Source organism: Orbicella faveolata, unplaced genomic scaffold, assembly GCF_042242905.1.
Source record: "Orbicella faveolata isolate gen_17 unplaced genomic scaffold, um_ofav_v1 contig_13, whole genome shotgun sequence".
In the NCBI taxonomy this organism is placed as follows: domain Eukaryota; kingdom Metazoa; phylum Cnidaria; class Anthozoa; order Scleractinia; family Merulinidae; genus Orbicella; species Orbicella faveolata.
In genome coordinates, this window is record NW_028301540.1 from 3,024,177 (window position 1) to 3,052,013 (window position 27,837).

At 38.7% G+C, this 27,837-nt stretch overlaps 1 protein-coding gene and 1 pseudogene across 2 annotated transcripts; one reads left to right on the plus strand and one right to left on the minus strand.

Annotated features, from left to right (window-relative positions):
* Positions 1 to 784: 784 nt before the first annotated feature.
* On the minus strand, positions 785 to 14,574 carry LOC110053903 (uncharacterized). The gene is made up of 12 exons (XM_020760212.2): positions 14,129 to 14,574; positions 10,209 to 10,279; positions 9,612 to 9,698; positions 9,015 to 9,093; positions 7,570 to 7,649; positions 6,062 to 6,173; positions 5,228 to 5,286; positions 4,966 to 5,085; positions 3,961 to 4,046; positions 3,698 to 3,789; positions 3,450 to 3,536; positions 785 to 2,477 (listed from the first exon to the last, which is right to left on the minus strand). Exons 1-12 carry the CDS (start codon positions 14,223 to 14,225, stop codon positions 1,801 to 1,803), a joined length of 1,647 nt encoding a protein of 548 aa, XP_020615871.2. The 5' UTR covers positions 14,226 to 14,574; the 3' UTR covers positions 785 to 1,800.
* Positions 14,575 to 22,168: 7,594 nt separating this feature from the next.
* Positions 22,169 to 26,987, plus strand: LOC110053871 (cytosolic Fe-S cluster assembly factor NUBP2 homolog; annotated as a pseudogene). The gene is made up of 8 exons (XR_016205844.1): positions 22,169 to 22,305; positions 23,187 to 23,318; positions 23,747 to 23,835; positions 24,330 to 24,463; positions 25,054 to 25,125; positions 25,585 to 25,675; positions 26,156 to 26,265; positions 26,901 to 26,987. The product of XR_016205844.1 is annotated as a cytosolic Fe-S cluster assembly factor NUBP2 homolog (transcript).
* Positions 26,988 to 27,837: the final 850 nt, after the last annotated feature.

Sequence of the window (27,837 nt, forward strand, 5' to 3'; positions counted from 1 at the left end):
TCCTCTCGCGCAATCTATGCCATCAAGAGATGATGCCATACAAGTTGTAGGCTGTTACTTGCAGTTTTGTTGCAATCCTTTTTGTAGTCCTATAATCATTTTTGTTTTCTTGTAGAACTCATACAAGCTACAAGATGTCACAGAAAGCGCCGAATTGTACCACCGTCTCATTGTACAAGACACATGTATATCACTGTACACTGCTTGTGTGCGCCAAATATTTTTATTGACATGCTAAATTAAGCATTTTTTAAAAAGAAAAAAAATGTTGCACCCCGAAAAAAACTGGTGTCATATTACATCCCAATCCCCAGCCCCTACCTTAGCCTGTGTACAGCTGCCCCTCCCCTTCCCGATTTTTTTTGAGCGGGGGGGGGGGGGGGCGGCGGCTGTACACAGGCTACCCCTACCTCCACATAACGGCCACCTCTCTACAACGGCCACTTTCCTCTGTCCCCAAGGTGGTCTTTGTGGAGAGGTTTGACTGTAGTTCTTTGCACATGATCATATTGAAAGTGAGATCACGCTCATGATCATTTCAGAGTTGCTCTTACCTCTGTTTCAAAACGAGTCTTGGTGCACAACCGTTCATATTGAAATGAGTTTTTCTGGCACGGTCATTGTCTTGCAAATCAATCTCACTTCCACACGACAGGTCATGCAGCATGGTTCGTTACGAAACAAGAAGTAAAAAGCAACTGGGAAATGGCTTATTGGGCTTTGCTTATCCGTGTTGCCGGACTTCGTTATTGCAGCCACCAGATTTAGTCACAGAGACACCACATTCCACTGATAAATTCCATTTTATTTTATATAATAAAAACCCTCGTTATTACAGATTAATTCTCCAATACAGGCAATTTTGTCCCTTTGAAGTTTCTACCATCGAGGTTTGATTGTGCATGGCTGTATGCAATGATCACGTAAACATGTACGAAAGCGATGGGTTATTTACAGGGAAATACGAACATTGTGCAAAATATATCTTACCGTGTCTTAGTACGCACTTACGAGACTTTTGGGTTTTTGCTTCAGCTTTGTCCAAGGTGAACATATGTGATACAGTTGGACCCATATACAAAGGACGGGGGTGCTCGTCGGAAATTTTGAAAAGAACCCCCAAGAGGCAGCAAGATCTCGTTTTGTGGGCGTGGCTTGAAATTTTTTCACCCCTAAGAGGTACCAATAGACCATTTTACAGTTGTCTGCTCAGTGACCTGGCCTTTGGATGGCAGCGAGGCTGGAGTTGACCTTGTTCTGATACAGACCTCACTGCTTTTGTTGTGTAAAACAAGTTGTTCTGATGCTAACTAGGTGCATTTACATGACAAAAGCAGTGAGGTCTGTATCAAAACAACATCAACTCTAGCCTCGCTGCCATTCAAAGGCAGCAAAGGTCACTGAGCAGACAACTTTAAAATGGTCTATTCCAAGACAACACATTAACTGACACTGACTTTTTTCGGCTCAACACCTGTGGACCTTTTGATGCTGAAAACCTCAAGAGGCACCAAACCCGCTTCTTAACCCCTAAGGGTACGACGATCGTCCCTGTCCTTTTTAAACGGGGGTCCTCCCCCGCCGGGTCAGAGTTCCCACCAATACATTTTCAGATAATTGAATGCGAAACGATTGCAAATGACCACAACCGGAATCCTTTCACAGTCAAAGAATCCCTTGAGCGAAATGTGCTGTTCTTTGACTTAAATCTAATGGTTTTCTTGTACTAAAATCGCGCGGTGAGCTTTGAGAAGAAGTTTGTTCATCATTTCCGTCACAACTATTTACAACTTGCAGTCCTCAACTATTTTCAAAGCTTGTGCCGGCATGCTTCATGCGAGCTTTCCCGGGAAGATGGCCATTCTGTCCATGTTTAGGCACCAGATGCGTGTCTCTACATACGAGCAGTTCAGTTGCGTTATTCACACAACCATGTACGTGGAAGTTAGAAGAAGAGAGATTGCTATTGTTTGATGTGTGAACACCGTTTGTAAATGCATTGAATATGGAGCCTTGTGTAGTCTCATCGGCCTGAAGAGGCGTTTCATCGGGAGCTAGTTTTGCTCCAGATTCACATGTTTCTGGATTTTCGACTGTTGGCTCTTCTGCGATGATTTCTAGGTTTGCAGAGTCTCGCTTCCCTTCGTCCGCTTGCAGCCAACCGCTCAATAAAGAAACATCTCCATCCAATGGCCGGTCCGGATAACAAGCAGGCCTTGCCGAGGAGTCTGACAGCAAATTCGGCAAACTACAGCTTCGTTTGTCCACTCGAAGGTGTCCGTTTTCCGTCAGTAATGGCAGATCTGTGTGAACAGGATGTAACATTCCTTGGTCCAACCTAACGCTCTCCCCAAACTCGTCATATGCGCTGTCGTATGACGTCACGGAAACGACACTCTCTTCAGTGTAACAATGACTCCCTCGTCCTAGGCTTAATCTAGCTGCAGACTTTTCTTGAGGTTTCTTCTTTTGTCGAACTACCGAGAGACGAAAAGACGATGGAGCACAAGCAGCCTGGCACTATTTCAAACAAAGCCCAGTGAAAGGAAATTTAGAGGAAGGCAATGAGGAAGAGAGGGAAGAAGGAAGGAAGAAACGAACGAACGAAAGAAGATAAAGGGTGAAATGAAGGAAGGAAGGAAGGAAGGAAGGAAGGAAGCAAGGAAGGGAGGGAGGGAGGGAGAGAGGGAGAGAGGGAGAGAGGGAGAGAGAGAGAGAGAGAGAGAGAGGGAGAGGGAGAGAGGGAGAGAGGGAGAGAGGGAGAGAGGGAGAGAGGGAGAGAGGGAGAGAGGGAGAGAGGGAGAGAGGGAGAGAGGGAGAGAGGGAGAGAGGGAGAGAGGGAGAGAGGGAGAGAGGGAGAGAGGGAGAGAGGGAGAGAGGGAGAGAGGGAGAGAGGGAGAGAGGGAGAGAGGGAGAGAGGGAGAGAGGGAGGGAGGGAGAGAGGGAGGGAGGGAGGGAGGGAGGGAGGGAGGGAGAGAGGGAGGGAGGGAGAGAGGGAGAGAGGGAGAGAGGGAGAGAGGGAGAGAGGGAGAGAGGGAGAGAGGGAGAGAGGGAGAGAGGGAGAGAGGGAGAGAGGGAGAGAGGGAGAGAGGGAGAGAGGGAGAGAGGGAGAGAGGGAGAGAGGGAGAGAGGGAGAGAGGGAGAGAGGGAGAGAGGGAGAGAGGGAGAGAGGGAGAGAGGGAGAGAGGGAGAGAGGGAGAGAGGGAGAGAGGGAGAGAGGGAGAGAGGGAGAGAGGGAGAGAGGGAGAGAGGGAGAGAGGGAGAGAGGGAGAGAGGGAGAGAGGGAGAGAGGGAGAGAGGGAGAGAGGGAGAGAGGGAGAGAGGGAGCGAGGGAGGAAGATGTGGCAGGAAGAAGATGGAAGGGAAACGACAGAAAGGGAGAATTTCATTTGACTTCAATGCCTGAGACTTCATTCATTTTGAAAATGTAATAAAATTTTGGTACTTACAATGCTGCGCTAATCCACCACCAAAATTACGGTATACCTTTACTGCAATGCCAAATATTATTATGGCAACCACAAGGTTCATGGATCCTGTATGAGAAACAAACCAAGGCAATACAAAAATAGGGGAGTTGAAAAAACAAAATCAAAAAAGTTAACAAATATAGTATAAATTTATTAATTGTCAGTTAACAAGTTAAAATTTTTACATAAACAGAGCTTTGACAGTGTTACTTTGATGTCAAACTTACCTAAATAAACAAAATGCATGAAAGCTTCAGAAGGGATATCTTTTCCAGTGACTTCAAACTCAGCACAGCCATTGCATGTACGAGTAATAAACCTGCCACACGCAACAAAATATCCATGATCAAATTGATAAAGTTAAGCACCAGCTGAAACAACTTTGTTAAAAGTAAACATTTTAAACACAAGAAACTCCAAGGCACTGGCATTGTAAATTAAGAGGTGTCGTATTTTAAATTACTCACAGTTAAAAAGAACAGATACTGACCCATAAAGTTTGTACAAGAAGTAACCAATCCCAGCAAGGGTCCAGGTAAGGAAAAATATCATGAGCACTCTGTTCTCACGCCGTGCCTGATAAAAAACAATACAAGTTTTGAGCCACGTTACAATAGGCCAACATTTTAGTTTATTATATGGCTAGCTCCGTGAGCGTGCAAGACAAGTTGAAGTTCAACACGCAAATCAATCACCTATTAAGCCTTGAAGCCAATGCAAGTTAGAATTTTATTCAATATATCGAAATTGGACATTCTCACAATTACAAGTTTCCTCATTTGATCATTAATGTCTAACTTTCAATTCATTGTACACATTTCCCATATTAATGCACTTTTAGATGAATTACAGCAACGTCATTTTTAACATTTTTTTTTCACAGACTTTGTTTAACATTACTTAGTATTGAATAATTATGTTTCAAATGATTGCGGTGTATCATTCTTTGTATTAGAGTAGTTTTCACTTGAGTGTCGAAAGTGATATTATTTATATTTGCTTCGTTTGCCATAACTTCAAAATACAGTTGGCTTAAAAAAAGACTCTTGCTACTTTGTCATCCAATAAAAAGTAAAACCAAAACAATTTTGTGACTTTCTCGCACACATTCCTTTGCATCAGTTGCCTGTATTTGATTGGTTTAATGGATTGTGTGCATCCTTGTGATTGGCCAGAGTGATATTACTTTGGCTTTGATGTTAAGAAACTCAGCAATTGAAAACCGATATATAATGATGACAAGGAATTTAGGCCGAATCATTCAATTTGGTGCGGTGATTTCAAACTGTTCTTCTAAATGTAGGTAGTCTACATGATATCATCTTAATGATGAAAGCAAACAGTTTTTACTATGCATTCCACTCAATTCAACAAAATGTAAAAATATTGATAATTTATGGGATGGTAAAGAACTATCTATAGTACTACCACAAAATTGACATCATTTTTTTTTTCACATTTTAAATTTCCATTGTTGACATCATGTTATGCTCACCGCATAGTAGCCCAGACCAGCATACATTAATGTTAAAGGTATAAATGACAGGCTCATGAAATAGAGAATGTTATGTGAGTCCCGCAACAAAACAAAACTGTGAACGATGGCAAACATTCCCTGTTTGAAGAAAGAATGAAAAAGAAAAGCTGTTAAGTACAATGTAATGACAATTACTCTGCTTGAATCATTTTACCTAACTAAGATCTATAATTACATGTACAAAACTGAAAATGATAAACTAACTTTTCAGACTACTCACCCAGTAAAGAATTTCCATTTTCAAAAGGCAAAACAGAAGTTCATACAGTTGATAAATTCCTGAGAAGATATTAACAAAATCTCATGTTAAAAAAATACCAACAAATTTTAACTTATAGCCATGCATTAATCTACAGATAGGAATAAACATTAAATTTTTTTTTACCTGGTAGCTCAACTGTCAGATATTGTGAAAGTTTTCGCCGCCAAACGTTTACAATGCAGTTGTATTACAGCACAACTACTTGAACTTGGGTACATTGAATAAAGTTAACAGTTATCAAAAGGTTAATAACATTGCAAACAAAGGATAGCAATATTTTTTTCAATTTTTTTTTTTTTTTTTGCAAATGAACCAATAATATTGTAGAAAACAGATGATGGTTCTACCACCAAGTTTGTAACCCATCAAACTTACAGCACGTTGGAGACCTTTCAGGCAACTTTTGTCATTTTTTTTATTGGTTAGTTTGGATTCAACAGCTTTATTCTGGTCATCAAAAAATGAGTTCTCACGCTTAATTTCTCGGCTAAAATAAGGAATCACCTAGGATGTGATTTTTAGATTGAGTTAATACAGTATAGAGTTGACAGTACAGTGGAACAATGCATTATGTAAACCTAATTAATAAGGACAGTCCCTTATTACAGACCATTCTTTGTTTGTCTCAAAGAAGAGTTCCAACCTAACTTTAAAATTGGCCTGTTTAATGGGGAAACTGCTTGACAAAGGCTTGACTATACGTTGGAGATTTGAAATGTTATGCTGACATAATGGTGCCTCATAACTTAGAAAAAATCATAGGCAAAGAGCTTATTTATAACTGCCTCCTACCTCTCAGCCTGATGTTAAAACGCACTCTTTTATAGATTTTCCATCCAAATTCCATGTACAGTTTGTATGAGAGGTACGTAAAAACAATATTAAGAATCAAAAGGGTCATTGCCTGTAAAACAATAACACCTGGTTATGAAACGCAAATCAACTATTTTTACCCCAAAAATTGACAACCTGCTTAGTTTAGTTCCTTTCCCCCAGGTGGGGAAACAAAAGATTTCTTTTTTTCTTGTGCAAAAAAAGTTCACCAAGAGATACTGCTAGGAAAACTGATTTTTTTTTTCAAATGTGTCTCAAAAAGTCTGGAAATTTTCAAGGCAATAATGTTTTTCTATTAAATTGAAAACCACAAAAATTTTGCACTTAGCATGATTCTTGACCAACCCCTTCAATTAGTTTGATGCAAGCTACTTATGTGTCGCTAGTCTATACCCAAACACATGGTTGACACAGACATCACTTTTCAAAATTACCATACTTTTCCTTGATAACAATAACATTTCACTGACCAAATAAATACAAATGTCAGATATAGTAGCAGCTTCTAGCCTCCCCTTATAGCCATCCTTTCCACCCATTCATTATGAGCATTAAATTTTCAACAATTTTTCTTCTTCCTTATGGAAAAACGCTGTTGAGATCACAGTGATCCCAAATGTTTCTTCACAGCCTTCCATGGTATTAAATCAGTGTATTACATTATTTCAAATTTCCTTGGCTTTTCTTCAAAATGTCAATTTCCCCTGCTTCAAAATAAAATTCCCTGACATTTCCCTGACCTTGAAGAATTTTCTTCCCTGACCATTTCCTGACCTGTGGTAAGCCTGAAACAATAATTTGCTGGCACTCATTTCCTCTGGCTGGGGACAGAGTACATGCATGTAACTCTGAAAGTAAGTCACAGGCCACGCTGAAACTCAATTTTTAAATCCAGAATCAAGTATCACGTCCACAGCAACATTAAGTGTCTTACTTAACATTGTGGTGGCGTCATGGTTAGAGCGGTTGTTTCTGGATCGAGCGGTCCGGGCTTGAGCCCTGACCAGGGACACTGTGTTGTGTTCTCGTGCAAGACACTTAACTCTCACAGTGCCTCTCTCCACCCAGGAGTACAAATGGGTACCAGCAATGGACTACCATCCCATCCAGGGGAGCAGGGAGCAGAAACACTCCTGACCGCTTCATGCTACAGAAACTGGGCTAAGCTCTGGCAGTTATGACCCAGTCGGCTCCAAGGCTTCACTTTTTAACATTGATTGCTACTGGCAAATTTGTTACCATAGCAAAAGGGAAACCTTTCCCCATCATTACATCTTTGAACTCTAAAAAGCCTATAACATTTTTTTTAATTATAGACTTTTTATTTCAATAATTTTTATATTTTTACAGATAGCCTGATCAGAATTCACTGATCAACTGAACAAATCAAGATTGGAATATTTTGGGATATTTTGTCTTGTCAAGAAGGCTCAATGAAGCCAAACATTTCTGCAAAATTTACTCACATTGGCTATTACAATCCTTGGTAGAGCATCACTCTCACTGGTTCTTAATCCGTTATATTTCTTGAATCTCACATGATAAACTGAAACAAGAAATGCCAAATTAACTCGTTAATAATATACATGAAAAAATTACTGGATTCTGATTGGCTGAGAGTGGTGCAGGTCAAGTGTAACACCAATGCAAAAAGTGTAACACTGGTGCAAAAAGTGTAACATCAGTGCAAAAAGTGTAACACCAGTGCAAATTACACATCATAATTCTAGATTATGATTGGCTGAAAGAAAATAGGAAATTTTCTAAGCCAATGATATCACATAAAATAATGACGAAAATTTAGTGCGGAAACTTTGAAAAAAGTTTTCTCGAAATTGAGAAGAAATGGCTTCCTCCATGCAAATTTTTTCATGTTTATATCATTAATAAGTAATCATACAGTTTTTCTCGTTCAATTTGGAATTAATTAGCACTTGTGAGTTTTTCAAAAAGCTTAAATTGCACTTGCCGAAGCGGCTCATGCAATTTTAGCTTTTTGAAAAACTCACTCATGCAAATTAATTCCAAACTGAACTCAAAACCGCATGATTACCTATACTAATGGAATATTATTTTTCAATTATTAGAAAGAACATAAAAGCAAAAGATGTATTTTATATCTGTTAGCATAACTGCATTAAGTATGGGTTATTGACCAAGTGTGAGGTCAAGACAGCTGGATATTGGCCAAGTTCTTCTTTTTGTCTGTTTACGGACCTTGACTCTGTCTTGGTCCATAAACTCGCAAAAAAAGAACAAGGCCAATATCAAGCCATCTTGACCAAACAAGCTTGGTCAATAAAGGATTTATTATATGGCTTTCGGGGAAATTTTTATTGTGGGACATGGTGGGTAGTCCCGAGCAGGCAAGATAGCTCCATCTTGCTGCTCGGGTAGCCAATCACAGTGCAGGATTTGATTCATCTTGCCCGCTCACAGAGCTAGCCATATAATAATATGACTTAACTGGTCAGCAATGAAAAGGAAAATTGTGATTGGTTCCCTTAGTGGTCCGAATATTGCAATTTACTACAGAGCGCTTACTTGAAGCACTCGTGAATTAATTTTAGAAAATTGCTTTTTCAATTCATTGCACAAAATAAAAATTGTTTCATTAGGTAGGAAACTTTTTACATTTATGTTAGGAGAACGATTTCAGTTAACTGTTCACAATTATTATAGAGAAACTCAGAGTGAATCGTGCAGATGCATTAAATTATCACCAGATTAAAAAGAGCCCTTATAATAAACGCTGTATTGAACTAGTTTGTTCAGTCAGTATGGGAGAATATTGGACTTTTTGCAAGTTAATGCACAAAAAAAAGAACTCAACCAATATTTCTCAAATATGGCCCTCATGCTCATACACACACATATCTGAAATAGACAGATATGGGGAAACATGACTCACGTTGGATGAAGCTGTATGCAAGAAATCCAAAGTTTTGCAAATCAAAGGCTATAATTTCCATAAAGTTCTGTCGCTTAACCTGTTGAGGACAACATAACCTTAATTAATATAACATACTTTATTTCCTCACAGTTTAGATTTAAAGATAAAATTCGTATGTTTACAATATACATTTTAGATGTTAAAGTGAGAGCATGGGGGTCATTAAGTAAACCATTCGGTTTTCTACTTGGCCCCCATATAATTTTACAAAATTAGTTAACTTTCGGTACAGGTGAGGAACCACTGAAAGGAGCGGAGAACATAATAAAACTAATAGATATACTAAACCTACAAATGAACAAACCTTATTACGATTAAAGTGAAATAAGATAAAAAAAAGTAAGGTATAATTAAAAACAGACAAGTTTTCGGAGAGAGCGAGTTTAAACAGAGCAAATGAGAATGGTTACAAGAAGTCAGTTATTCTGGGCAAATAATTTATGAAAATTAAAACAAATCTATCACATGAAACCGTAAATTACAATTTAATTCACTCAATATAAATTTAAGACAAACAATAAAAATCTGATAACTTAATTATAAAGTTTGACTTACAGCAAATAAGCAGAGAAGACATGTGTAAAAAACAGCACCCATGTAGATTACCATATAAATCCTGCGACCTGGTCCCATTCCAGGATGCTAATAACATAGACCCAAACAATACATATTATGTGCCAGCATGAGTTGAGATAACTAGACCAGTATAAGAAAAGGCTATAGAGTTACATAAATCTCCTCCAAAGTTCTTGATGTGACCATCAAAGGGAGGAGTTAATAAATTACTAAATGTCAGAACACAGGAAGGATCATGTCTCAGGGTCATGACTCTCCAACAGAATGAATGATGCTGCTACTGATCTGAAGGGAAATTTGAGGTTTGACTCTGTGAAATGCCATTTCCTTCATATCTTGTGACTCAGATGCATAAAGACAAAATTAAGTTGCCGAAATTGTCCCAAAGATGTTTTATCTGATGGTCTTTATCCTTTATTGACCAATTTACATCCTTCATTTTGTTATTTTTAATTTGAATTAATTGTTTTAAACATTTAATAGTTCAGCCAGGCCACTATGCCCTTTGTACTACGAACATTGACTATAAGGGAAAATAAACTAGGATTATCTATTTTTATATATCACAGAAACTACCTTGGTATTATTGTAGGCACTGAAGTCTCCAAGAGCAATCATTGAACTTTGAAACACTACTACAGCAATGACTACAAAAAAAGAACAAGCTATATTATTATAAAAAAAAACACAAAACTAAGCCATGTACTGTATCACATCACCAGCTGTTGAAGGATTTTCGTCTGTGTTTTTTAAGCTGCAGCCACCCTCCCCCTGGTTTTAGAAAAAGACACAACAAGACTTGGGAGAAAATATTCCAAAAAGTTTCAAGGTTTCAAGGGCTACTCTCTCTGATGTTTGCCTTGCCAAAACAGACTTAAAGTCATTACAATTGATATGAGGAATCAAGGCATTCTGTTTTAGGAAAAGCCATATATTGGTTAAATGTGTATCATGGAAATCCATGATATGGATGTTATTTCCTTTCCCAATTTCCCATCAACAAAACAACGACAAAAGGATCAAAGAAATGAGGCCCAGAGACCTTTCTATGTGGAGGCTTTGAAAAGAGTCATTTTGAACAGTTCCACAAAGAGCTTTTTAAAATTTTTTCGTTACATTTTGTAAGAGGAAGAAATAACTTTTCCTTCTGTAAGTTTTTGATTTTATTAAGCTGTTAATTGCGGTCAAAGAGTATTAGAGGTTTCAAAATACATAACTATTTCTGGAATTATAACAGTTTCATTAGACGCGCGAATTGTGAACAACGTTCTTGTTGCTACTGCAGTTTGGGTGCGTTTGTATCCTGATTTACGGGCAAAAAGGTCAAACCCCCAAGTCAGAAGGTGCCCCTACACCTATGCTTCAGATTAACTGTATTTGCCAGTGGAGTAAATCAGTGCCAGTCACCTTTTCAACTATAAGAAAGTATATCAGACTTGAAGGAAAGATTAGTTTGTTAGTCTCAATGTCTTGCAGTCATGGATATGTGACAGTTAAAAATGTTCAGTAGGTAATTTTTTTTTAACTAGGTAAATTTATTATTTAACTAGGTATTTTTTTTTTTAACCAGGTAAAAAGGAGGAGAAAAATCTCATTTCCTACTCTTCTCTTCATCTCTCCCTGCTCCCACCTACTTCTTCTTCTCTTTCACTATCTCCCTATTCTACACCTACCTCTTCTTATTTTCCTATCTAATTATTAATTTCAAAGGAAGAAGGAAAATACAAGTACCTACCGTGTGTTGAACCCAAGACCTTCAGATTACATGTCCATCTCGATCTCCACTAGACTACACAGCTTAAGTTGAAAAAATTTCTTTTTTTTCTCCTAATTATTGCTTTTTTGGGTCCCAGACTCACCTCGGTCCAAACTTAATTTATGCAAAACGTGACCCCATTCGAGGTGGAATGACGGAACAACAATAATATTAAATATTGCCTAAACTACCTAAAAAAAGCTAACCGCAAGCAAACTGAAGTGAAAGCAAACCGCAAGCAAACTAGTGATATTCTGTCTTTGCGCCAAATAGTGTCACCCCTAACCGACACGGGCTAACGGGTAAAATCTGGCTAACCGGCACTCCAGCTTTGTCAATATCCGTTGATCTACTATGTGAAAATGAAGAACATCATAACAGATTAAAAATATCCAGGTAAAAAAATTTGTTTTAAAATTACCTAGTTAAAAAAATATTACCTAGGTAAAAATCAAATTTACCTGAAGAAAAAAATTACCTACAACAGATACATACAGTGCCCATGCTCCTTCTAAGAACACAACTCAAGAAGATGGCTGTATTAAAAGTCCAAGCCTAGTTCTACCGGTATTGTTATTGAATCAGATGTGTCTCTTTATCTTCTCCACCTAACAAAATCTGTATTTTTCAAGAACTCTGCAGACTTTGAAAAAAAGTAATTGTTCGTAATTTTAAGATTTGGGTTGCTGAATGGCAGAAAAGTATGTGTCTAAACAGATGTTGCAAGATCAAAATGACATTCTATAATCTCTCTGTAACAGGCAGAATTCTTAAACTGTAAGAAATAAGAAACTAAATTATACCACAAAAAGTTATTTTTAAATATAAGTTTATATTTATAACTGAAAAAATGTTAAGACTGCCCACCAATCAGTGGTGGATCCAGACCTTGAGCTGGCGGGGGGGGGGGGGGGGGGTGAGAGGGGCTTTTCTTCCTTCTGTGATTTCTTCTTTTTTGTACCCAAAATAGGGGGGGTCAGGCTCCCCCAGCCCCTCCCCTAGATCTGCCACTGCCAATATTAATGACCAGAACATTGAAAAAATCAAACGGAAAAGTGACAAAGTGTTCAAGAATGAGTTAAAAAATACAACAAAGATGCAGTTTATACAAAGAACACTCATTTCAAGGATTTAATACCACTAAAGTGCACATAAAAACATCACTTGTAAAAAGTAAATTATAACTGAGTGGGCTCATCAGTTTCTTAAATTTTTAATCAAATTAAGAATTGCTAAAATATATATATATTGTTATACATGTAAGGCTAGATACATGTAAATGTGAAAATTTAATATGAACCTTTTACTCATTCAAGAAATAGTATATCAGCCACTGCAATGAACACTGTTAAATACTTTCAATAAAAATGTATACAACATAAAACAATATTGATTCTGCCTGTAAAAACGTTTTCTGAATTATTGCACATTGTGCAAATTCAACAATACAATAATGATAGAAATTTTCTGTCCCTATCACTAATAAGACAAAACATTGAGACAATAACTTTTGAAAAACTTTTGAAAATACTGCCACCTTTTGCAAACAATATGGGACACCTGTCCCACCAAACAAAAAAGATTTAAATTACCACTTTCACTGCAGTCTGCAAAGGCAGACATATTTCTGGCTGTCACTTATCTCCATCAAAACAATCACCTCCAAAGACTCAAAGTAAAATTTAAAGCATATTGTACAGAATTAACACTATTTTTACTGATTCGAAAATTCAGAAAGTTTGCAATAACGCATAATTATATAAGTGTTGTGTCAGTCCCATATAATTAAACCTTTTATGTACAGATGAAAATATCTGCATTTCCATTACAAAACAATTTGGAACAATTACTAAGTCAAAAATAATGTTTTGCTATGACAACTTTGAGGCAAGCCAAAACTGTTTTAAACTTGGCTTCATAAAACTGGCAATTAAACAATTATTTATTAACTGGACCACAGTGAATAAGCTTGCCAAAAAACAAATATTGTGCGGTTTTAATTGCTCACCTGGTCTAACAAAGATGAAAGAGTGCTTTTCTTTCTTAATTCTCTAGCCGAATTTTAAAATTTTGAAGCGAAAATGAAAAAAAAAAATTACTGAACCCCTAAGACGGATTTCTTTTTTTTTTTTTTTTTTGGAGTAAACTACTAAAGGAGAGCCATTGTAATGATAATAAAAACTTATTTCAAAAAGAATATCATTTCGTAACTACCTGAAACCAAGCTTATATCGATCGCTACGCATTGGCCCGAAGTTCAAAAGTCGATTTGCAATAAATCTCTCGTATTTCATAAAGTTCTGATGACCTCCGGACACCTGAAGAGGAGAAACTGAAAATTGTGCCCTTTTATCGATTCAAACGGAAGATTAGACGTGCTGTTGGATTATGCGGCAGAGCGACACAAGTGTGTCAAGTGTTCTAATGAAAACTTTCATCAGCTTTAATGGTTGTGACATATTAAATCGAACCAATGAATTGAAGTTCTTGAAGGTAACTTATACGTATATCAATCATCAATGAAACAAACTTTGTTTACTAAAGAGAAAAAATTATAAAGTTAAAATTCAACGCTGGCAGCAGCACAGTAGGTTAATAAACAGTCTAGCCTTTGGTTTTGAAAAGAATAAGATAGAAAACAGCCTAATTACATGCAACAGACAGAGTCGAAGGAATTTCATTTTCCAGTTAGCTTATCAATTACCCATCCAGATGTACGAATCTGAAATGTAAACTTTACCTTGAAAAATGTCGCAACCAAAGAATATCTTCGATGCTCTGGACAGCCCAGTTTGACTCTGTTCTGGCGGTCGACGAACATCCAGCACTCTTTCCATCTCAAAACAAAAGCTTTCTGGAAGTACATCAAAACCCGCCGCCGGAAAATCAGGAAGTTTAGAGAGTTGTAAAAGAGCAGTTAATCACCAGTGCGATGATGGCACCGAGAGTTCACGTGAAGTCGACAGACCATGGAACGGAATACTCCTTTGCTTAGTTGCGCCATGAAGCCATGTTCAAGATTACTGCAGCTTATGTACGTGTGCGGTAATGGATTTTCTTTTCTTATGGCTTATTGGTGTGTACTTGATTTTCCGTTTCCAACTCAAAACAGTGAACTTCGATCGATCGCCGCTGTTAAGAGTGTGGTCATTCCAATAGACACAGGTCTTTTCGTTTATCACCCAGAAGTCTTTGCGAGCGATATTCGGGACACAGTCGATCCGCGGGAAAGATCCCCGTCTATCTTAGCAATGGGCTCCTGATCTTAGTCATCTTAGGAAAAAACCTCATTCAAACCGCATTCATGCACGCAGCACCATCACACGCGAAGCTGCGAGAGACGAGTGGGCGAAGGAAGCGAGCCGGCGAAAACGAGAGCCTCTTTTCGTGCCGCCCTCACCAGCCCGTTTCGCGCGCCGACTCATTTCTCATTCCTTCGCATTTGCTCGTGCTGCAAAGCTTGAGAGCCTGCTCACAGGCCAGAAAGGGGTGGGTGATGGTTCAAATTACTGTACTCTAAAAACGACCGGAAAAAAACGAAATATAGATAAAAAGCGTTGCATGAACGCCAAAAAAAAGAAAGAAAAACATAGACAAAAATCCCCACAAATCAAAAAATTTCTCCATGGCCCCACCGCTTATACTTTTAATCTCAGCTCTAATTTGCTCCGTCTCTGGTACTTAAAAATAAACTCAATTAAAGCCTGAGATGATTGTTGTCAACTCGGTGCTACGCGGCTCGTTGCTATCTACCATCTCATATCCAGCGCGCGCACGTTGCACGTTGCGCGCGCGAAAATATATAAACAATAGCCTCCATTTGCCGCGAAAGTATGCTCGGATATTTGTCCTTGAACATTATCCGTTCCGAAAAGCGAACAATTTTCCGAGAGCGAAGCTCGAGGAAAACTGTGAGCTTCGAGGAACAGATAATGTCCAAGGACAAATATCCGAGCATATTTTCAAAGTCAAATGGAGGCTATTGTGTTTATTACCCTTCAAATATTTTTCGCAACACGCGCAGTTTCGAAAATTGGAGAATATTCTCGGATATTTCCCAGTTTCAGCTGGGGAATATTCGGTCACGTGACGCGTTTAGACCAATCGCGCGCGAGCGAAAATATTTGATGGATTATGATCTCGGATATATGTCCTTGGACATAATCGTCTCCTCGAAGCTCACAGTTTCATAATCTCGTTCCCAGATCTCTTGTGGGCGAAGAGGAATCTGCGAACGAGATTAACGAAGGAATTCATACATTTTTGGTTAACCCTTTGAATACCAATTACGCATATATGCGTAATTAATGGTCGTGCTCTTTGTACCAATTGTGACGTCATCAATTTAAATGTCATCATTTTTTAAACTAATACGAACTCTTTTTACTCTTATTTATTTTAGCTTGTAGTAATTTTATTAGATAACTCTTATTTATGTCATTTTTAGGTGATTTTTATTTAGGAGGGCTCCACTGAAAACCGCCTTTGGCGAGTTGGATTCCCTCACTAATTATTATTATTATTACTATATCAGATATTCTTGAAAAGCAGATAGTAGTACTAGGCTAGGCCTTTCCATACAATGGTCAGGTTTAGATATCGACGACATTCCGACGTCGCAAATCGAAAAACAACGTTATCAGTTTTGGTGCAAAAACGGTGGTAAAATGGTCCACTACGCCTATGATTGATCGAGGTCCATTTCTAGGCTTCGCCCGTAATTAACATCCAACTTTTCACGGCAACCAGAAAGAACATGCAACGCAAAAGGTAGCCAGTGTAAAAGGGCCGAGAAAAAACAGAAAGGAAAGGGGCAACAAACAAAATTGAGAACGGTTAATGGCAAAAAAAAAAAAAAAGGAAAAAAAATTGGCTTATGCGCGTGCCCGGAATTGAAATATTGCTCGATTTTGTACCTAATAATCGAAAAATCTCTCCTTTTAGTAAAAAAAGCTTTCTTAGCAAAACTTAGGCTTATTTAGCGTCATGGCAGCTAAAAAACCTGACTAAACGGTTAAAAACAGTATTTTTTGGCGAAAGTTTGGTATTCAAAGGGTTAACAGTTTCACCGCTCGAGCTACGCTCTCGGAAAACTGTTCGCCTCTGCAATTCACGCTTCATTTTGTCCAAAACTCCTATTTATTGCTTATTCTCCCTCAGTTTCTGCTCCAAAAACTTGCAGGCACAATCGGTTCAAACTATCAAAACTCAAATTTTTACCAGCCCTGAAACAGGGAGAGAAGAGCAGAAGAAGAATATAGCTTGTCTCCTGATAGGCTAACTTAACTGGCATGTTTAGTTAAGTCCTTGGTCTTACTGTGGCATCTAAATCAAGATTTAGAAAATGTTCACAATTGGCCGATAGCAAACAAACTCACTTAAAATACGACTAAAAGCGAATTCATGCTTCTCGGATATAGGCAGAGGCTAAGTACTCTCATGATCACAGAATCTCCGACACTTGCAATTAATGACTTTCAAGTTAGCCAGGTCACTAACGCAAAATCACTTGGAGTGGCCATCGATGACAAACTTAACTGACCAGACTATTCAAAACAGAAATGCGTTTCAGAAATCATTTGTATGGAAAATACGAGTGAAAACTGGAACAACAATCATTTGCAGAGAAACAAGGTCACAGTTCGGAAGCTGCGTTTGTTTCTTCCAGAGGCTCGGTCGGTTTATTCTGGAAAAACTGAACTGTGACCGCTTTAACCAAATAGCAAGTCCAGTGACAATTCAAGTCAAATTTGTTTGATTGAAAATGGCACAATTGCTCCTGAAACTAGTGCGGTTCTTAATGAGTACTTCGCTTCTCATACAATTGGAGGGTGGCAAAGGTGGGTTACCAATCACGCATCACGCTGAATTTTCCTATTAAATTACACATCACGGAGAATTTTATTCACCAATCACGCGTCACGTAAAAAGAAGTAAGTACATCGCCAATTTCACTTTCTCGACTCTAAAAGCGTCGTTAAAAGAAGAACTTTGCCGATTCAACCACAAAAATGCATCGGCAAATATGTGACCTCTCACGCGAAAACGTTCCTTACGGTATCCGTTCGAACGGCTGAACGCACAGAAAGTGAATTAGCCTGTGAACAGGCTCCCAGCGACGGTGGGAAAAAAAATCCGGCGGGGGGGGGGGGGGGGGAAATCCGGCAACCGAAGCGAGCCCTTAAGCCCGAAAAAAAAAAAAAAAAAAAAAAAACGGTTAGTAATCACGAACACATAGAGTGGTCTGCCTGTGCTCTAAGCATGCAGGGTCTAACATATTCTGTAAGAATAGTTAACTATTAACCCTTTTGTAACTCAGTGTAATACAGTGTGCGATCAAAGACTGCTCATAGCACAATGTCCAGTCGGTCAATGCATCAATCTTGTGTCTTAAAATAGTCTTTTGGAAAACCCGTTGGAAGTTAGGGTTCTTAAATTATTGATGGCCGGTTTCCATACTCGAATCAGATTTAACCGCTTGATCGTGGTTAAGAACGTGTCTGTCTCTTTGTTTCGTGATCCATCAAATCGCTTTCGCCGAATGTCGAGCCATTTGATTTCGGGGCATTTCGGGGCTTCGTAGAATCTTCGTACGCTGGACCACGTGAGTCTAACACTTGTGGCAACGCAACAACTCCATCTCCCGTTTTCCCGCGCTTTCAGTGTCAACATAATGGATGTGATGCGGCCAAAAGCGAGGTGAAAAATGCACCAGTACATTTAGAAACTAACGCCAAGAGAATTAAGAAGCAATCAGTGGTCTCTGAAGTAATACTTTGCCTGTTATGCAAATGATGCAATGAAAACTTAAATGCGCTGATTTGATACTTTGCAAAACTTATTATCAATTCCTTGCTATGCGCGAGAAATTCACACATTTGATAATGAAATTCAAACTTAACGACGCAGTTTCCTTTGTCCATGCGCACCTAAGCCAAATTTCATTTTCAAATTTCTCAACCGACGTTTAGTTCAGTTTGAGCTGTATCCACTTCGCGTCAGGTTTGCCTACTTTTAGCAATGCGAGCGAACCTTTAAAAGGATACAGCGAGTTTTGTTTAAACATTGAGCATTTCATTTCACGTGAACAAGTTTCTTGAAGCCATGAGACTGAAAGCTCGCTTGACAAGATGGCAACGATCCTTCAAACGGTTTCATTCAAGCATTGCTGGGCTCTGTGGCTCTCACCACTTAGGACATTTCAGGACTGCACTGTACTAATCTTTAGTGGCAACCGACAAACAGGATAAACGATGCTGAAAGATGCAATCCGCCTTAATTTCTTCTTCACCGGTGAAACATTTAGACTACAGTCACCATGTTGAAGTATGCGGAGACAGATAAGAGAGGCAGGGCGATGGAAAAAGCCTTCTTAGAGGTAAGTACGAGTTTCTCATTCTATATAATCAGCAAATAGACTGAACTTTATTCTAGAACCATTTCTGGACATTTTACTGGTCATATGATATTTTAAAAGACTAAACAATCTCTTAGGAAAGTGACTTTCGGGCTCAGCAACAATTCACAGTGCCAGCAAAAACTCGATGTTTAATTTTCCTAGAAAAGCTTCAACACCAGTACTGTGGAACAATGATCTGAAAATTATATTAAAATGCTTGAGTTAGAAATCGAGTGCATGGAAAGTAGTTACGTTATCCGAGGAGATGACTCTCGCACATTTAACCTTACACTCTTTGTAAATAAGTTTAAATTTTGATAAAAAATCTTTGTTATAAGACCCGAAGAGACCGAAGACAACATGTAATTATGAAACGTTTAAACTTAGTTTTCCTTTGTGAATTATCAATCTAAACACCTATTTTTCTCTAGATTAGTCCTTGAAGTGCTGATTACTGTGCAGTACGTACATCACATGCATATCGGTGTCGCAACCCCGGCAGTCTACTGATCATCAGCCTGGTTCAGCTGTGGCTTATAAGGATCCATACCATGGAAGAACTGGGGTAATTCCTGGCCGGAGAAATGCCTCGAACAGATGAATTCAGGGAAACAGGAAATTTGAGAAAATCTTCCAGTGGGAGTGGAAAGCGGAAAAGTCTTTCCTGAGAGCAACTCGGCTGTGGACAATTCTGGTAACGATAGGATAGGTAAATAAGGACACAGGTATCGACTTGTTTCTTACAAAAATCCGAGATCAGCGCTAAAACGAGCTAATGAAACGTCCATTTTGAAATCGGAATGATCGCAGACGGCAATCACGCATTCCTAAGCTGGGTGGAGAGTTTCGCGCGCTCCTCTTAGTGCTTGTTTTACTTTCACGTCCAGAGGTGTGGTTGCATTCGAGAAGTCGACTAGTCCAGTTCCGTGCTCGCAAGTTGGAAACCTATCCTGTTGGGCACAGCACGCAGGTATCATGAGTACCATGCGACAATCCACTGGAAACATGAGTCTGGGTGGAGTGTCGGAATAGGGTGGTTGATTTCTGACCGGGCCTGAACTGCCTCAGCGCTTCTGGCTCATATGAACCCCCCGAGGACTGTGTCTGTATTTCAAGCTGGGTTTGCAGGTTGCAGTTTCTGTTTTTTTTTTTCCTGCAGTCACAATTCTAAAAGAATGCATGAATAAACACTTGATGTGGGTTTTTCGAGAGCTAGTTGGTCTTCAAAATAACTTGGACGAAGAAAGAAATGTGGACACAATATCCGCCGGATTGTATGATGAACTACGAATTGGAGCAGATGAACTTCTATTCCTGTTTAGCTTTTTGAGCTTTAAGCAGTTCATGTTCCTATACAGCAATAACGCCATTGGCTATTGAATTGATATTACATTTTTTATCTCTAGAAGCACTTACAAGGGCAGGAGTAGCTGTTATGTCGAATTAATGCTTCACCTAATGCATGTCATGGATAAAGACTGGTTTGGAGTCTTTCTTACATCAAAGTGGACAAGTGTGCTTAAGCAGCGTTTGCCTGTTGCTGTTTCTGCATGAAGAATAAATATTTAGTTATTGGGTAAATCGAGAATGAGAAGAACTTCTTCATGAAAATAAAATTTATGGGTAGTGCTGAAGTTACGCTCTAAAATTTGTGGGGTTGTGGTGAAGTTACTAATTATTCTCTTTTGTTGTTTCTAAACAGTTTATTGACTTGTTATAAATTACATAAGACAGAAAAAAGTTGCTTGCTGCTTCCTTGCGATGTTCTCTACGACGAAGCCTGTGCGATTTCTTGGCCTCAACGAACAAAGAACTTGGCTAATATCCAGCTCTCTTGACCTTACGCTTAGTCAATAACCTATATGTAATGCTATGTTGGACTATGTAAAACAATGGGGAATATCTAATTACGTATTGCTCTGTAGGACTTTGTAAGGTGTTGAATGACATTGTACTTTAAAGTTATTTTCTGGAATGTAACTGACCAAGCTCAAAGTTTGCTTATATGTGGTTATATACATGAGTTTACTAAGGACTTTGTGCTACTATCAGGAAGATGTAGGGCTCTCGGTAGGGCTATATCAGCTCAATTGTATGAAAATGTATTGTTATGTAGAGCTATATAGGCCCATGTGTGGCTATGTCAAGCAATTTAGGGTTGTAGAGTCTTGGAATGCGTGAGAAAATAGTTCTCTATGACTATTTCTAACTTTTGATTGGGCTTATACCACGTTTATTCCGGAGTCAATCGAAGCCTGGTTATCGGTGTTTAAATCCTCCGAACTGTAGCTAAACGCATCGTAGAACTGGAAATGAAGACAGGAACTCACTCACGGTATCATTCATTATTTACTCGTCCGATCTTTTGTGACCTTCGGTAAACTTCGGACCTCCTAAAAAATTGGAACGTTGTCGAACATCTTCGGTCATCCGACTAATTCGGCAAATCGAGCACTGTCGAAGAAGTCCGCCTAGTTCGGCGAAAAGGGCATCTTCGGTAATCTTTGCTGAACATCTTCGGAAATCCGACTAATTTGGCAAATCGAGCACTGTCAAATCATGCGCAGAATAGCTTCGGAAATACGACTTATATAGCAAATCGAACATTGTCCAAGAAGTCAATAACATTTGGAAATCCGACTAATGCGGCAAAGAGAACATCTTCGGTAACCTTCGGTAAACTCTACGAAAATCCGAGTGATTCGGAAAATCGATTTACTGCCAAAGAAGACCATCTTCAGAAATCCGACTAATTCGGCAAATAGAGCATCTTCGGTGACCTTTGGTAACCTCTAGGAAAATCGTACTTTTTCGAACATCTTCGGTAATCTGACTATTTCGGCAAGTCGAGCACTATCTGTCGCTTTCGAATGGTATACCACGGAATATCCCACGAGACATTTGTATTTTCTTGGTATACACACTCACCGCCTAAAGGCTTGTGTTTATACCGAAAAATTCAAATGACTCGTGGGATACAACTATTCTATAAGGGATCACTGTTCCGCCGTTTTATTACTTTCCAGTTGCAAAATTCGTACATTATTCATGTCATCTGGACTGGAGCCCTAAACAGTTCAACCCAAGCAAGTAAGCGGTAGGGCTATAGTCCTTCCTCCCCCTCCGCGGTCCCTCACTTCATTTGTGGTTTTGCACAAATCTTTAAGTAACCTGAAATGCCAGTAATCTCCCACCCTCAGCTTAATCCCCGGGCGATTATGCTGAAGGCGGAAGATAACTGACATTTGACGCCAACCTTTCAGCATCCTCGGAGACCCAGGGGCAGTTAGTCGGGACGACGCGATATTTTCGGGCCACGCGATATTTTCGGACGAAAGTTTACATCAAGTAAACTTTCGCCCAAAAATATTGCGTGGCCCGAAAATATCGCGTCGTCCCGACTAACTGCCCCTGGGTCTCCGAGGATGACCTTTCAGCTAGCATGCAGGAAAGCTTCTTGAGCCGACTGTACGAGAGGATGATCAGCAGTTTCCTTCTCAAATTCAAGATGGCGGATGGTGAGTACCGTAGTGCAACGAATGTGTTAAAAATTGCTGTTTGCACAAACGGTGTATTTATTTATTTTCTTTAAAGTAAAACTAACCGAAGTATAAGTCCTTTTATGGAATTTTTTTCGAATACAGTTCCAGCTATCTAAATCCTCTTCAGAGACACTTCGAAAATGCCAAGAAGCGGTCGTCATTTTGTTAACACGGGTACACTGCAACTTCACTCACTATCTATCACAGAATAGATAGTGAGTAGCGTGGCCAATCAGAGAACGTTATTCGTGATAGAAAGCTAGTAGATTTATACTAAAACTAGATAGAAACACGGTACATGTTTTCTATTTCTTAAAGGAATAGCACATTACTAAATGTAAATGTCACACAGTGATTTTCAATTTTATTCCATGCTATTCAGTCAGCCACTACACATGCACAAGCTAAAAAATGTCATGATAGGAGATGACAAGAATAAGGACTGAATAGTATAACACCTTCCAGGAACAATGACAAATTAACAAGCTAGTCAGAACATTCAGCTCCTTTCCATCTAAATTGTTCCAAAATGATTTGCAAGCAAACAGCCTGAATCTGAATGTTTACAATGCATTTGAGAAAAACACTGGTTGCTGGCTTTATTATTATTATATTATGCTGGTGTTATTTTATTATTTTTAGAGTTAGTCCATTGTAGGGTAGTTCATTTTAGGGTAGTCCATTGGGGTGGTCCATGGACTGGGGGTCAGTGTTTTGTCCATCACCGCTAAAGATGCATGCTTAGTGACATTGTTGGAACTGTCCTGTCTCTCTAGAGTCCAAGTAGGCAAGTACAGCGAAGGCACTGGCTGTAATTCTCACTGAGTTACAATGTGGTTTTTGTTTGTAAATTTCAGGTCAGTTGGAGCAAACTCTTGAAGAAATGTTAAAATCTATCAAGCACATGATTCTGGTTGGTAAAGGAGGAGTTGGTAAAAGTACTGTTTACGACACAGATAGCATGGACTCTTTACAACAAAGGAAAGAAGGTTAGCTGAAATCTTTGCGTTCTGTTGACTTACCTTTACCCGCATTAAGTCATTGATTCATACACAGTGGGAGGGGCTTGGGAGGTGGGGGAGAAGCTTTATCAGATGATTTTCTATGTTTTGGATTGGTCTTGTTTTCGTGTTTTATGTTTGGGAGAGAGATTTGTTATCAGAATATTTACAGTACTGGCCACATGATATGTGAACTGGTGACACTTTAGGAAAAATCCTGCCTAGGATTCAAACTGTTCACTTTGCCTTCCCCCAGCACCTTCTGTTTTTCCCCATCCCACCCCAGAGTCACCCCGGTGAACATTTGTGGATCTGCCACTGGTAACAGAGAAGTGTCTTCAAGAATGTATTGTTACAGCAGTACTACCTTGATCACAATAAATGGCTAATCTTTGTGTTATCTTGTTATCTTCTAGGTTGGCGTACTGGATGTTGACTTAGGTGGACCAAGTATTCCAAGGATGATGAATGTAGAGGGAAAAGATATACACCAGTGTTCTGCTGGGTAAGTCATAATATAAAGGATTGTCTTGAAGCCATAATTTCAGTGGGAGCCATTCACTACTTAATGGATATAAAATATACTTTAATCTATGTAGTGTAACAACACTCACACTTGTGTTTAATGTGTAACAGTAAAAGAGTGTCTATGAACTTTAGTGGCTCATTACAGGAGAATTCCTTTTCTCCAGTGTGATAGCAAGATACTGACTTGAAGTATTGCAGCTTCTTGTACATGAAATACTGGTCTGACAGGGGCCACTACCTCAAGTCCTTGTAACTTTTGTGGGTGAACTTGCTTGATCTGGGGAAGTTTTTTAATCCACAAAATTTATATTATTTGCAGTATAAATGCTCCAGACCTGTGTTTTAATTATTATACTTTTCATATTCATACTTCTTTTTCTAAACTTTTTTTTATAAGATCAGCTGTTATGTTATTGACATCAAAGTTTGCCTATGTTCTTTGCCGAAGGTGTTTACAAGTATTTTCTAAAGATCACTGTGAACCTTTCTTTTTCGTTGGGTTCCAGTTTACATAGACAAGGACCAACAACTGGCTGTTATGTCAACTGGTTTCTTAATAAACAACAGAGATGATGCCGTCTTGTGGAGAGGACCTAAGAAAGATGGTATTTATTCCTTTATGCTCTTTACTTAATATATATTTTTTGACTTACCTTGACCTGTTCAAGCTTGTTAATCAAAGCTACATCTGAGTGTCTCACCATTAGTGAAACTATACTGAAATCACTTCAAGGAGCTATGCCACCACATGTTGAGTCATTTTTTGTAATGCACAAAATTACTGTGGTTTAAAATGTAGGAAACCTCAAAAAAAAATGTTTTCTAACTTAAGGTAGCTATAATTAGGCTTTATTGATAGTGAGCAAACAATACTTAATTTTCTTTTTTGGGGGCAGTATTATGTCTAGTTGATATATAAAGTACAAAATTTTTTATGTGACACCACCCTATTTGTACAAAAGTTATGCCGCTACTTCCGGAAACACTGTAGCTTTTCTGAGCTTTTGAATGAAAGGAAGATGTTTGAAATCAGCAAAACGTTGTTCCAGGCCAGTGCACCATACTGTCTGCCATGAGCTTTTATTAATGATTTTTGAAATGGAGCAAATTCCATAGAGTGCTACAAATATTTTGATGTTCCAGTAGACTTCCTTGAGTTTTCAAGTGACAGTTACCGGTATGATTTTTTTTTTAGCAATGATCAAGAAGTTTCTATCGGATCTGTGCTGGGGTGACCTGGATTACCAGCTTATTGATACACCTCCAGGTATGATGACTATATAAAATGTTATTTTCAGAGGCTTTTGATGTACTAATTTGTGAGGTACAGTGGCCCAGTGGTTAACATCATACACTATAGACCAATAAGTCTGGATTCAAGGCCTGTTCATGGATCTTTGTACTGTGTACTTAGGTAAGAGGCTTGACTTGCAATGCCTCTCACCACATAGGAGGAGAAATGAGTACTAACAAGTTGTTGGCCAACCTGAACTGCAAAAATATGGGGATACTAAGGGGTATCCAGCAATAGGCTAGCTCCTCATTAAGAACATTTAAGGGAGAGGTAACAATACTCCATACTAGGAGACTGGAGTTGACCTCCCTTGATCGGATCAGATTATTGTTGACTTTGCTGATAGTACAATAGGGCACATTCATTTTGCATTATGCAGTGTGTAATCCTATCATTATTGCTCTGTCCTAAGATTGGTTTTGTTCAATCCAGGAACATCTGATGAGCACATGAATGATTACAGTTAGTAGAAAATCTGCGACATTACAATCTAGATGGAGCAATTTTTGTCACTAACCCTTAGGTATGCATATTAAAGTATTTTATTTTATAATAACCTTTCTATAAATGTTGTCAATTATTAGTAAGCCTTATTTGGATTTTGGAAAGTTTACGTTTGCTAAAATATGTGTATTCTGACTAATACTTTGTTGATTTAGCCCTGAGAGCATTGAAGAAAGGCCAGCCTTTCTTTTAGGCATTTACTAGCCTTTTAATAGTCAATCAATTCAGGTGGAATCCGCTCTAATCATTGTTTGGCTTAAACCTAAAATTAGTTTAGTATCAGTTGATTGGCAAAACTGGTCTCCAGTTTTGAAATTTTAATCCTCTTTTTTTTCCCTTTGTTCTCAAAGAAAAATATCAGCAGTTGTTAATGGGCATGGAATAATTCTCCATCTTCAATTGCTTAATAAAAGATTTGCAAGAAATTTACCAGAATGAACTAGTATGTAATACTTCGTATTTTGATGGATTTTTGAATGACATTTCTGTTGTTTCTCAGGGTATGGCAGTGTCTGAGGTCAGAAGAGAACTGACATTCTGCAAGAAAACTAAAATCCCAATCCTAGAGTGGTGGAGAACATGAGTGGATTTGTCTGTCCTCATTGTGTTGTAAGTGTTAGCCTCCTAGACAGATGCTCTTTGGAGGAAACACCCAAAGGGGGGGGGGGGGGGGGTACTCCCATATGTGGGCTATATCGGTTTGTGTCATGGGATAGGGTGTAGTTTTTGAGGTTCTCAATCCTTAAATAGTGTATCATTTGTTCCCTTGTTGACATTTATTGCATTGACAGTGTGATCTTTAGAAAGGGTACCTACCTAAATTGTGTCCGCTAACATTGCAGTTTGTATTAATGCCCAGCTAAACAGAAAATAACTTCAACACTTGATGCTTTTAAACTTCCAGTGTCACAAAAGTGAAATACAGCTGACCCGTTCATGCCATTCATAGTTTTTGTTTTTTCCTTGAATTTCTTGTTTCGGGCCTTAAACAGGGTATCAGTATCTTTTGCTTCATCTTTAAATACGGTCAGGGTTTTAAGACCTTTCACTGCACACCTATGGGTATCTGGGAGGAACCACTGCCTGACAGGTCCATGCAAAATGCATGTGTGGAGCAGGCTATTCCTTTATATGACATTGAAAAGAATATTTAATATACTACATGTATGACTTGTTGTATTTTTGACTGTTCTAGTGTACCTTCATCCTCAGTGTGAAATAATATTCCACTTTCTTTCTTTTAGGAATGCACAAATGTGTTTCAAAAGGAGGAGGTGAAGCCTTGGCAAAGAGCTGCGACATTCTATTTTACACAGGAAGGGGATAGAGGGGTGAGGGGCAATCTAGATCATGTGTCATGGAAAATGGTCTTTTCACCATTTATTGCACTTGTCTATATTTAAATTTAGTATCAAGCAGTGAAGTATATTTCTGGAAATGTAATGGTCTCATTTGCTGGAAGCTTAAGGAATGTCAATCAAATTTTTTGTTGTGTCAAGCTTATCAAAGAGCAGTACAGGTTGTTTGTGAACTAGTCTACGCCTAGGGGTCATTGCAAATTGCAGAAAATTCCCATTGATGTAATGTGTTCAATTTGACATTGATATCAGTCAGTTTTTACAGAGGAGAGTCTTCTAGCTATATCTTGCTTTCAGCTCTTGAAAGAATAATTTTTTCCTTCTTTGTAGGTTCTATTCCACTGGATCCCAGTCTAACGCAATCCTCAGAAGACGGTCAAGCCTTTATTGACTTGTTTGCTAACTCACCAACACTAAATGGAGTAAACGTAATCACTTCCAAACTGTTAGAAATGGAAAGCAATGGAGATCAGTGATTGAAGGAACAAGTACTCTTTTTTCAAAAAATGGCTGTTGAGTATGTGGCATTTATACAGCTGGACAAATGTGACTAAGATGGCCAAGTGATCAACCACTGTTTTCTCCTTACAGTGCCGGTCTCTTATCAATCAAACCAGTGGTGGGAATTACGGCAATCATCAATCAAGCCCTGCTCTAGTCATTAAAGAAGAAAACATAGAAAAATTTGGCTTCACTCCTATGGACGCTTTTGCCACTCACTTAAACCAAGCATTGCATTGTTGTGGGAGCATATAAACCATGCACAATAGCCTCCTTCACAAAGTTCTACTTGCTAAAGCAAGGAAGTATGATTACTGAACAG

Bases quoted from the DNA above. Each gene is read 5' to 3' on its own strand.
- LOC110053903 (XM_020760212.2), bottom strand. From the start codon at position 14,225: ATGGAAAGAGTGCTGGATGTTCGTCGACCGCCAGAACAGAGTCAAACT. The intron at 9,094-9,611 runs GTAAGTCAAACT...TGTCCTCAACAG, and splicing joins GTCTTCTCTGCTTATTTGCT to GTTAAGCGACAGAACTTTAT. The intron at 5,287-6,061 runs GTAGGAGGCAGT...ATATCTTCTCAG, and splicing joins TTTTAACATCAGGCTGAGAG to GAATTTATCAACTGTATGAA.